Source organism: Argentina silus, assembly GCF_951799395.1.
Source record: "Argentina silus genome assembly, chromosome: 22".
Classification (NCBI taxonomy): Eukaryota; Metazoa; Chordata; class Actinopteri; order Argentiniformes; family Argentinidae; genus Argentina; species Argentina silus.
In genome coordinates, this window is record NC_139676.1 from 5,543,531 (window position 1) to 5,555,909 (window position 12,379).

General features: G+C 42.4%; 1 protein-coding gene across 6 annotated transcripts in view; it reads right to left on the reverse strand.

Moving 5' to 3' along the window:
* Window positions 1–7,192, reverse strand: part of pfkpb (phosphofructokinase, platelet b) — a 29,089-nt gene extending 21,897 nt beyond the window's left edge. For 5 of the 6 annotated variants that reach the window (XM_083693912.1, XM_083693909.1, XM_083693914.1 and 2 more), the window contains exons 1-2: window positions 7,007–7,192; window positions 1,330–1,403 (exon numbers count right to left, since the gene is read on the reverse strand). In XM_083693912.1, the coding sequence (XP_083550038.1) occupies window positions 1,330–1,403; window positions 7,007–7,109 (177 nt within the window). In that variant the 5' untranslated portion in view covers window positions 7,110–7,192. Of the gene's footprint in view, window positions 1–867; window positions 991–1,329; window positions 1,404–7,006 lie in introns of those variants that run through there. The other variant, XM_083693913.1, reaches the window with a different exon arrangement.
* Window positions 7,193–12,379: the final 5,187 nt, after the last annotated feature.

Sequence of the window (12,379 nt, forward strand, 5' to 3'; positions counted from 1 at the left end):
AATAATAATACATTATTCATATCAATATATATAATATCAATATATATATAATAATAATAATACCTGTAACTCTTACTGTAACTCACTTTACATGTACTGTAACTGTCACATGACTAGGTTGGTTGCAGGTACATTATACGTTATTTGTATAAGATTTAACGGTATACGGCGGTACGTTATTTGTACGAGATTTAACGGTACACCCAGTCCCAGATCAATTTACACAGACAGCTGTAACAATAAAATACAGCTAATGTAACTCCAAGTAAACAGTGCTTCATTAGAACGGGTGAAATGGTAAACCTCAACTGAATGCCTTTCAACAGCCACCTAACAAAAGACAGATTAAGACTAAACCTAGACTGAAAAAACCTTACCTTTAATGGAGATTTCCCCATTAAAAAATGTTTATGGAGATTTCCCCATGCAAGTTTTATTTAGTCCAGGACTGGGAGGGGGGGGGGGGGAAGAAATCTATGTAATCATATTATATACAATTAGCATGACATGACTATAATTCGGATTTGTATGTGTAATTATTCAATCAATCCAGGAACCCTCCTCTGTGTGTAGAAAGACAGTGGACAGGATCACTCGCATAATAACCAACAATAAGCAGGAAATGCAGAGCCTGCTGCTGTATCTACAGGAAACTCCTCCCACAACCACAAACACACCCATGACATCATGGCACAGTTACAAATAATGTATTACTATAATAATAATAATAATAATAATAATGCATTTATTTTGTAAAGCGTTTTTCTCAGTACTCAAGGACACTGGAGAGAACAAGAATAAAAATAAAGATTAAAAGCGAGTTTCAAAAGATGGGAGGGATCTACTATTTTATTTCAGTTTACTAACCTGCCATGCTCATCTTGATGCACCCCCTCAAGTGAAGTGAAGACAAAATGTTGTTTTGTTAATGGGGACCCTACTGGTCCAACAGACATGGGTCAAAATAGTATTAAAAACATTTCTTAAATCCTTTGAGCGTTTGTTCAAGCCTGCCTAGAGTGCCAGATAAGCCGGGTTTTGCAATTTTGAGTCTTTTCCATTAGCTCCATCGTGCCAGGCAAACTCAATCAATCACAGAAAAGTACTTGAGATGATGGTCTGGTCCCTGAGCACAAAGCTTGCCAGTGTTGATTTACCTCACTGTAGTCAGATACTCAACTTGCATACTCAATGTAGTGAAGTGCACATACTTAGCATGGGAACCCTACAGAGAAAAGCAGTTTTCCAGAGAACACAGCAGTGTTGTCAGTGTGTGTCACTGTCACAGGGCCCTCAGGGGAGTGTGTCAAGCCTCGGCCAGGACCTTACCTCGTGGATGAAGTAGACTTTAGCTCCCACATAGATCCCCATACGGACCACCGCCCGGACGGCTGCATTCATACCTGAGAGAGAGAGAGAGAGAGAGAGAGAGAGCGAGAGAGAGAGAGAGAAACGGGGGAGGGGAGAGAGAAAGAGAGAGAGAGATAGAGAGAGAGATTTATTTTAACCCAATTCAAATTTGGCTCAAACCCATTCTACTATGTATATGGCAGTGATATGGGGCCCTCTGTCAAAAACAAATGATAAAACATGGGATAAAACCCGTACAGTACACCTGGAATTCTGTAAAAACATATTGCGTGTTCAGAGAAACTCGTGAAATGTAGCTTGCCGGGAAGAGCTAGTTAGGTTCCCTCTTCTTCTGCTCATAGAAAAAACAGCTGCAAAATGTTTGACTCATCTGGTCCTGTCTGACCAAATGAAATAATGAAATTACCTATATTCAATATTGGCAAAATGAAATCAAATTACCCCACAAATTGGAATGCCATCGAAAAACTGGATAGAGAATTCATGGCTAATTCTCTAACTGAAGTAAAACACCCAAAACAAAAGCAAAATGTAACCAAATATAGACTTATTAGTGAGCACAGCCTGGCCACAGAGACAGGTCTCCACAGACAGACATGGCTACCCCAGGGAGGAGAGAGAGAGAGAGGGAGGAGAAAGAGAGAGAGAGAGAGAGAGAGAGAGGGAGGGAGGAGAAAGAGAGAGAGAGAGAGGGGGGGGGAACCTGGCCACAGACACAGGTCTCCACAGACAGACATGGCTACCCAGGGAGGAGAGAGAGAGAGAGGGAGGAGAAAGAGAGAGAGAGAGAGAGAGAGAGAGAGAGGGAGGGAGGAGAAAGAGAGAGAGGGAGAGAGAGAGGGAGAACCTGGCCAGAGAGACAGGTCACCACAGACAGACATGGCTACCCAGGGAGGAGAGAGAGAGAGAGGGAGGAGAAAGAGAGAGAGAGAGAGAGAGAGAGGGAGGGAGGAGAAAGAGAGAGAGGGAGAGAGAGAGGGAGAACCTGGCCAGAGAGACAGGTCACCACAGACAGACAAGGCTACCCAGGGAGAACAGGCTGCGCTCACTCTGCTCTCAGAGAGAGGTTGAAACAGAACTCTCCGTTCTCACAGTCTGTAGAACATATGAAAGTATAAGATCAATGTTCTACCCTATATTCAAATACATATACCCTGAATTCCTACAAAAAATAACCTACCCCCCAAACAAAAAAGACTGCCCTACTTGTTAGGTGAAAAAAAGTCAGTGTTCCACATTAGCTGCAAAATATGCTACCTCCTGTCACACCGTGAGAAATGTGTTATTGTTGTAACAACACAGTTGTTATTGTTATTGTAGACATAGATAGAACAAAATATAGATATAATTCTGAACACAAACAGTTAATTGACTACACATAAAATACTGACACACACTCCGCAGTGGGGGGTTTGGGTGTGAGAGCTGAACGTCGCAGTGACCCAGACCCTCCACTGTCCAAGACAACACAACACACACTCCCATTAATATGTTTTCCTTCTTACATCTTTCCATTGTTATGTCTTGAATAGTAAATGTTTTGTATGATTTGGAAATACATACTTAATGAATGTCATGCAAATAAAGCAACTTTGAATTTGAATTTGAGAGAGAGAGAGAGAAAACGAGAGAGAGAGAGACAGAGAAACAGACAGACAGACAGACAGACAGACATAAAGAGAGAGAGAGAGAGAAAGACAGAGACAGAGAAACAGAGACTGAGAGAGAGACAGACATAGAGAGAGAGAGAGAGAGAGAGAGAGAGAAACAGAGACTGAGAGAGAGAGAGAGAGAGAGAGAGAAACAGAGACTGAGAGAGAGACAGACATAGAGAGAGAGAGAGAGAGAGAGAGAGAGAGAGAGAGAGAGAGAGAGAGAGAGAGAGAGAGAGAGAAACAGAGACTGAGAGAGAGAGAGAGAGAGAGAGAGAGAGAAACAGAGACTGAGAGAGAGAGAGAGAGAAAGAGAGAGCGGTGACCTTCTTGAAAAATATACACACAATAGCTACAGAGCAAACTCCATATTAACATGCAAAGTGTGTAGTAAACCACAGCCAGTGAGGGACGATGAATAGAGATAATACAAGTTAAAAGGATTGGATCGTCTAGCAGGAAAGCATGATCATCTGCTCTGTTCACATTCATAACACTCTTGAGTGTTCACTATATCATTGGAATGACAGGATGAAAGTATTTAAGAATATTAGCTCCAGCACATGCAAACTACCTCACAGCAAGATTTAATTTGAGCACAATATTGAGCCATTTCTATTTACAGCATTACAAGAACCCCTTATATGGTTACAAAATCATCTTCATACTGAAATTCCTTCCACATTATACAATACAAGTTCACTGTGTCTCAGTTCACTCAGAACTGAGGGCAGTATCTTTGGTAACTGAAGGCAGTATCTTTGGTAACTGAAGGCAGTATCTTTGGTAACTGAAGGCAGTATCTTTGGTAACTGAAGGCAGTATCTTTGGTAACTGAGGGCAATATCTTTGGTAACTGAGGGCAGTATCTTTGGTGTCTGGGTGCAGACATAGAGTTTAAGCCCTAGAGAAGGCACCAGGGGAGGCTGGTGGAAGTAGAAATTGGAGGACGGGCTCATTGTAATGCAAGGAATGGAATCAAACACGTGTTGATGCAAATATTGCTCTCTGCTAGGTCAGCCCTGCTCCACCATACTGGGTCAAATTCCCTCCCCTACTCCTCCCCACACCACACACAAACACTGCCTTTCATTGGCTCCCAGGGACACGTGGGTTGGACTATCAGACAGTGTTGTCTTGATGTCAATGTCACGCCTGAAGAGGTTCTTGTAGGCCCATAACAAGGGCTCAGCTAGAGTCACAGTATGCCCTTAGAATCACAACCAGCAGACCGGTACCAGAGAACACAGCACAGCACACACAGTCCCACAGGACCAAGGAGTGACAGGCTGAGCAAATATGTTCCAATATACACACTAGCACTCACATACTACTTAGAATCAGGGGAGGCTGGTGGAGGTAGAAATCGGAGGACGGGCTCATTGTCAGGCATGGAACGGAATTCCGGATAAATACATTGTTGTGTTCTTTGTAGTATACAGTATGCTAGTGTGGATGTTGGATCGTAACCAGGGCATTGTTAGCAAGCAGGGAAATGAACGATCCCAGGCCAAGACCTAGATCTGGTTCCAGGCCATGTAACCTTCTATCTATGCTAACAAGCTCTGAGAGGTTAGCATGGTGCCAAGGAGTGTTGCTAGGAGACCAACAGTGGGAGGCGTACATACACAATGAAGGACCTGTTTGTGTGTGTGTGTGTGTGTGTAATGACAGATTTTAATTAGGTTACTATAAACAGTGCAGGCTACTGAAGCCAACACATCAACAGAACGGCCAAACTATGAAGTGTGCTAAACCAATGTGCATACTATGAAGTATGCTAAATGAATGTGCTATATACTATGTACTATGAAGAAGTGCATTTCTTTTTTTTTTTTTAATTGCAGAGACTGACAGGATGGAGTGTGTTTCGCAACACAGGTGAGAGAGCGTGCGTGAGAGAGAGAGAGAGAGAGAGAGAGAGAGAGAGAGTGTAAGTGAGAGTGAGAGTGTGAGAGAGTGAGTGAGAGTGAGTGAGAGTGAGTGAGAGTGTGAGAGAGTGAGTGAGAGTGAGTGAGAGTGAGTGAGAGTGAGTGAGAGAGAGACAGAGAATTGGAATTTGAATTTGAGCGAGTGAGAGAGAGAGAGAGAGAGAGAGAGAGAGAGGGAATTTGAATTTGAGTGAGTTAGTGAGAGAGAGAGAGAGAGAGCGAGAGAGAGCGAGAGAGCGAGAGAGAAAGAGAGAGAGAGCGAGAGAGAAAGAGAGAGAGAGAGCGAGAGAGAGCGAGGCGTGTGACCTCCTCCTTGCAGCAGTGCCAGTATAATCCTTCAAAACAGGATCAGCCAAAGTGGAGAATGACAGGACAGGCCAGTAAAACCAGCTATAGGCCTACTGGTCAGCGGAGGCTGGTGGAGGCAGAAATCGGAGGACGGGCTCATAGTAGAATGAGGAATGGTATCAAACACATTCCTCATTCCGTTCCATGTATTACAATGAGCCCGTCCTCCGATTCCTACCTCCACCAGCCTCCACTGGTGTGCATTGTACAACTGTACACAGCAGGCAATGAGAACATGCATTATGTCAGGAACACGCCTCAGAGTGTGGAATATTATTATGAATATTGGGCCTGATACATTCTACATGGTATTCAGTTATACTGTATATATAATATTGTATATATAATATTTGTATATATAATATTTGTAGGCATAGACTGGGGAATTGATGCTCAGGGCCCAGTATATCAAAAACGTTGAATCTCGATCAGAATGATCCGGATTCTATTTTGCTATCCAGGATCGAATCGAGCTGGCTGATTTCCCCTATACCACTAAAAATCAGCCAGACGATATGATCCTGCATAGCAAAAAAATCGTGTGATGAAACATTTTGAAATATTGGGCCATGGTGAGAAAAGGAAATGAAAGTCCCCTCCTCTTAACACTACTCTACAGATTGATGACACTGCTATATTTGCAAGTCCATTGTCGGCCACTTTAAATTTATGATCATAATTGCGCACAGCGGAAATCTCATTGTCAGGCAACCTATGGCTGTTGACTGGTAATAAGGAGCCACATGCGAGGAAATGTGTCACCGAGCCACGGGGGAAATGAACATCTGAGTCACTCCTCTAACTGCAGGCTGCCACAGAGGATTTAGTCACTGATATAACTGTAGGCTACACTACTGCAGAAGTTTCTGTATGGCTGGGTTTGTACTCCACGTTATAGTGACGCGCTGTGGCAAACGGGCAAACCCCGCTACTACTGTACTCGCCGCTCCTCACGTACACACATCCCCATCCATCCATCCTCCTCACGACTCGTGTGTTCTCTGCCCGTCGCCACAGGGACTCTCCGCGCTACAAGACACGTGCTTCAACGCACGAATTGTCAAGTCCACAACATGGATGTAGGCTATGCAGGACATGGACATTCATTAGTTATATATCTAAGTCCATATTCAAAGACCTACAGAGATAATTTACCCGTATGCATACATGTAGGATAGGGTATGCTACAGCAGTCAGCTACAGCTTATTTTGAAAGCAATAATGTTCCATATGAACAGTATGCTCAATTGAAGGATTCGAGGTGCATACGGATCTGAGTTGGCCTGATGTGGGATAATCACCGTGGTATCCTTCTTGGTCACTGGAGAATCTCAGAATCGTGTTAATATGCAGCGCGCAAGGCTGAGGCGCACTGACAGGTCTGCGCGACGCCACAGACTGACTCTCTGGTTGGCTAACCAATCAATCATCAATAATCCACCATATAAAGAATACACGAATGTAATCCTAATAATGGGTTAGCCATGAATGATTAATATCTCAATATGAACGTGTACTCAAGCATGGCCGGCATCATCATCTGTTGCATAAGAACAAATAAAAGTGAAATTGATCAGAAAATAAAACACTGCCAATGACAGTGATGGGCGAGTCTGCAACAATTAACTCGATACTTAGGAGCGCAATAATCCATTTGATACAGTGATACAATCTAATCCACTTGTTACAGTAGCCTAAAAATACCTTGGGCATCTCCTCCGCTTGTCAAAACGGCGATGGATTTCCCAGCACCCGAGAGATTCTCAAAGAATTTCTTGGTGTCCTGTTTTTTCACAGGCTGCGCCATGGCTCCAACTCTGTCCTTGACCAGACTGTTATAAAATAAAAGTGTTATTTGCTGTAGTTAAACAAAAACGGTTCCGCAGGCTCCTTCAGAATTGAACCAAGAAGTGTCGGTATTTCAGAATAGGCTACTGTAAATTGCTGCAGTGGTCACCGCCCCCTTTCCCTTCTCCGCACTCCACTCCCCTCTGATCGCCACTTCTCAAGATCCCGTTATGAACTGACAGATCTCTCATCCAATAGATTTCAGAGTCACTAAACAACTTTGACCAATCATATATATATGGGAATCATGAGGAAGGCGGGACTAAGGGATATTCAAACAGGAAGCAATATAATATTGGACATTATTTTCGGTGTACCTCAATGTTTTGACCAAGTGTGTCCATGAATGAGCTGAATGATCACAATACTGACTAAAATAAAAACAAAATAATTCAATTGCATGATTCAAGAATATTTGGTTCATCATATTCACTTCTTGCACCTCAGCCTACTACATCACATTACAATACAGACCAGTCCACATCCTCATGCTATCTAATGAACGGAGACGGCAGTAAATGGGATCCTTGGGACTCTGACATAACCTCATTGAAGTTGAGATTTAAAACGGTTCAAATAAGGGTTAGAGTTAGGGTTATGACACACACACACACAGAGAGAGAGAGAGAGAGAGAGAGAGAGAGAGAGAGAGAGAGAGAGAGAGAGAGAGAGAGAGAGAGAGAGAGACGGTTAGGGTTAGAGAAGAAACAGCTGTGCATTGTGCCTTCCAGAAAGAAAGAGGGAGAGAGAGACAGGCAGAGAGAGAGAGACAGAAAGAGAGAGATACTTTTCAGAAGGATATGAGTGTATCATTCAACGGATGATAGCTATATCATAACAGGCCATGTTTAATTGGCAGATATCACTGGAAATACCGGGGATTGACTATATTCCATTTTTGCAGGACAAGCTGACCTCACCATTTCATGTTGATTATACAGTAATAATCACTTCTACAAAGCTGCCATCTTGTTTCTTCAGACCAGACATATCTGTGACACAACAAAGTGGGGGTGGGGCCTAGTCCTCTAGAGATCCCCTTCTCCCATGACCACTGGTATCTATGAATGAAAGTGCAGGTTGGGGTAGAGAGCCTTTTATGTATGTGTATGCTGCTCACTCAGTCGATTAGAAGAGCACTGAAGCACAAACTCTAAATATAGAGTTGCCTTTAGGTCAGTCTTGCACTGGGTGGGGGGGTGAGGTGGGGTGGTGGTGGTGGTGGTGGGGGGGGGGGGGGTAAGGGGGCAGGCAGTGGAATGCTACTGCATGACCACAAATTGCACGTAGCGCACATAACAGTTTGGTTGTCGCTCGTCACATTGAGTCACAACCTCCATTGTTTTAAAGGCTTCTGACAAGTTGGTTGGTCAGCGCCGGTGATGATGTGTATAGGTTTGTCATATAGAACCTAAGCTTTACAGTGTTCATCTCCAGTCAAGCGATATTACTTTTAAGTGTTCAATAGTCAATGATATTTATAGCAGGGCCTCAATTAACCAAAACAGTTCATAGTAATACACCATAGAGGTAGATAGTAGCTCCTTTTGGGGATTTTTTTTTAAATAAATAGAGCAAAATGAATTACTGCATTCTAGGGGAGGCTGGTGGAGGTAGAAATTGGAGGACGGGCACATCAAATTCCTCATTCCGTTTCATGTAATACAATGAGCCCGTTCCCCAATGTCTACCTCCACTGCTGTATACTGTACATGTATTTGGACCTTCAGTGATGCTGCTCTTAAACGTTTACATGCACATTTACTACTGTCCTATGCGGGTACTGTAGCTGAGGGAAAGGTGGCTTTTATAAAGGTGGAGAGACATCTAGTGGCAAATCTAATGTCTATATGGGACAATAAAGTAAAGTAGATTTGATGAGTACTCAAAACACTTTATATGACTATTTCAGGAAGTTTTGAGTGCTGTATGGAATTAGTTTAGGATCACGTGTCTGTAAAAAAATTAAAAAAAACTAACGCTATAAGAAAAACAACTCTGTCTGTTCAGCTCTAAGGACTTTTTTTTATCATAGTGGCTTTGGTGCATTAAATGATGCACTTATGCTTTCTAACCTGAAGGGGGAGCTCAAACCACAGAAAAGGTTAGCCACAAAGGTTAGACTCAATTTAAATGGCTGATTTCCGATACACAGATTAAGCATAATCCTAGACTAAAGTGCATCTTCAATGGAGATTCATACATTATTTCTGACTATTTAAAAGGACCCTTCTGCTTAAAGAACCCCCAGAAGAAATAGCCTCCAGAATGTAACAAACAGCTTCTCTCAATCATACAATCATGCTCTAAAGAAAAGCATAGACAGACATAATCTCCAAGTATAAACATGCATAATTCAGTGACATATTGAACTCAGCAGTTTTGGATATCAATGATGCAGTGCTTAGTAGACTCCGTGGGCCGGTATCCACAGATTAAGCAAATGTACCGGAGGTGATGTGGAATCACGCTCTCCTGATGAGGTAGCCCTGCCTGAAACCTTGAGGACGTCCTCTTGAACTAATCGTAGACACCTGGGAGACCCGGGTTCAAACCCCGCCCGTCACTCCTTGACGAAAAAGCACTTCAATGGAATTGGTGGAAAATGTAAAAACTTTAGATAGACAGCATACGAGTAGTACAAAACTGTGAAGATTATGTCAGTCAGAACATTATATTACACACAGCATCATGGAAAAACTTGAGATGGAGTTACAGTAAGGTGTTTGTGAGATATGAAACGATACCCTTACAGGCATAATTGAAACTGACGGTAAATATTTAATTAGCAATTTGGTACGCCTTTCAAATATTCATGAAATCCAATCAACCTAATCATATTATCATCAGCTTTATTTCACGTCATAACAAAACACACTGATAGGAAATTTTCAATCAAGCGTGACAAGATTGAAAGTTGTCCCCAACTTGTGCCCGACAATAAAATCAATGAAAAATCAAATCCCATCAATGGCTTAGAATATATTGTTTGTGTAAATAATGCTACATGAACACATACCACATTGTTTGAAATGTTCTAAAAATGAACACATTTTAAAACATTTCAACTGATTTCAAAACATTTCTGTTCCGGTGCTAAATCTGACCGAAGAAAACAAAAGAGAGAGAGAGAGGAACCAAGAGCTAGGTCAAATATTGCTTTGCCGGGGGAGCGTTTTGCCCAGCCCACGATCCTTGAGGACCTGGCACTTAGAATGGAATGAGGTCAAACCATATTCCATAATGTTTAGCCTTAGGAGAACACCTAAATGCACGATCTTGTAGCCTATTTCCCAGGATGTTCGTCTCATTGGGAGAGGAGTTCATTTCCTCTGCCTTGTGGGGGTAGAGCATAGAGATATATCACTAGAGAAGGCACCTGCTATCTTTCTCATTCATTACATTTGTGACAGTCTAGTACACTTTATCACCTATACAATCCATCACTTTCTAGGTAGGAAAGACGTGAGATGGACACTTCCTTCCTTATTGATCACATGACACTATCACTACCGCTTCAAGAGAAAAAGTGATGGATTGACAACGTGTATACTACAATTGCATGAGGGGCACCATGTAGCCAACTAGGGTGGGACTTCCTATGAGTTGGATCGCACGCCAATTGGATCACCGCATGTCTTCTTCTTCAAGGTTCATCTATTGATAATAAATGGCATTCAGGTGCATGACGCAATCTACTGGTGCCAATAAATGACTGACCTGAGACACTGGCGCTGTATTGATACTAACTACAGTGTATCACCAACATTTTAATTTAAGCCCACTCAAATCACAGATGAAAAAGGAAGTTCCCACCCTTCCTGTTTGTTAGGATAAATCCCAAATTGGGATTAAAACGGTTGGATTTATATTTAAAAAAAAGAAGAAAAAAAAAGGATTAAAACAAAACAAAAAAAGTCAAAAGCAGTAGAGGTAGGCCGGGTGAGATGAGAGACAGGGAGGGGGAAGACAAACTAACACAAACACGCACGCACACACGCAATATGAGTTTGAGAGACAGGGAGGTTAAATGCTATCTGGGAGATACGGTCCCTAGGGCCAGTCCAATCCCCACAGCACAGAGCTGGAGACTCAGATAACAAAGGAGGTACTCTACCAGACTCTCTCAGAGCAGGTTTGAATTCATCCTTATTTTACAAGGTAAGTTGACTGAGAACACGTTCTCTTTTGCAGTAACAAGAGTTGCAGGGGAGAGGAAAGGGATGAATGAGTCAATTGAAAGCAGGAGACGATGTGGTGGCCATGATAGCACTGAGGGCCGTGATTGGGACACACGATAAGTGCCATGATAACACAACCAATAAGGGGGACCCAAACAAACAGGCAACCTTCTGTATGCAGTTCCACACAGGAGCAACTGAAGCAATCAGAACCAGCAATCAGAAGGGGAACGTCACCCAAAAACACGCTCAGCACTGCAAAACTGACTTGATGGTAAAAATTGTAATATTTGGCTGCTAAATGCACTTTGTATGTATCGTAATATATTTGAATATTCTTCATATCGCTTTTCCCATTGTCCCAGAAATGGAGACAGTGTGTAAAACTGCGCAGGTTAGATCTATTTTTAAAAATCGGTGCTCAGCGATATGCCACGTGAACACTTGCTCATGTCTTTAAAATAAAATATTTTCACGCACAACAATGTTGCTTAATAAGCTTTATTTGCATTCTCCTTTTGAGTTTTCAGTAGAGGTTTAGCACGTTTGTCTCCAGATATTGTCATGGTATTCTCTGATGTGATGCAATCACTTTACCAGCGTAATAGCGATGAACTTTTTGATAACGTATTGTCAGAACAGTCGCATATACAGTATGATTTAAATCATAATTGCAATATCATTCATTAGGATTACCAAACTAAAGACAACGGCATGTGATTGACAGGGATTAAAAACCTGATGAAATGAGAGTGGTGGGATTATGCAGAATAGGCATTATGATGCACACAAGATGGGTTTGTGGGCTGTGCAGGATCAGACTCGAAGCACGGGAAATGCAAAGTGGGAATGTGTGGGACAGCCTGACGGATGTCACCCCACTGAAGTTGAGATTTTAAAACATTTAAAATTAGGTAGGGGTCAAGCCAAGGATCCTACTTGTTCTACCCCACAAACATGCAGAACACCACTTCAGTCTATGCATTGTTCAATGACAAGTTGTCACTCAAAACAGCTGGTAAAAGCAGGTGGCATGTGAGGTTCAGCC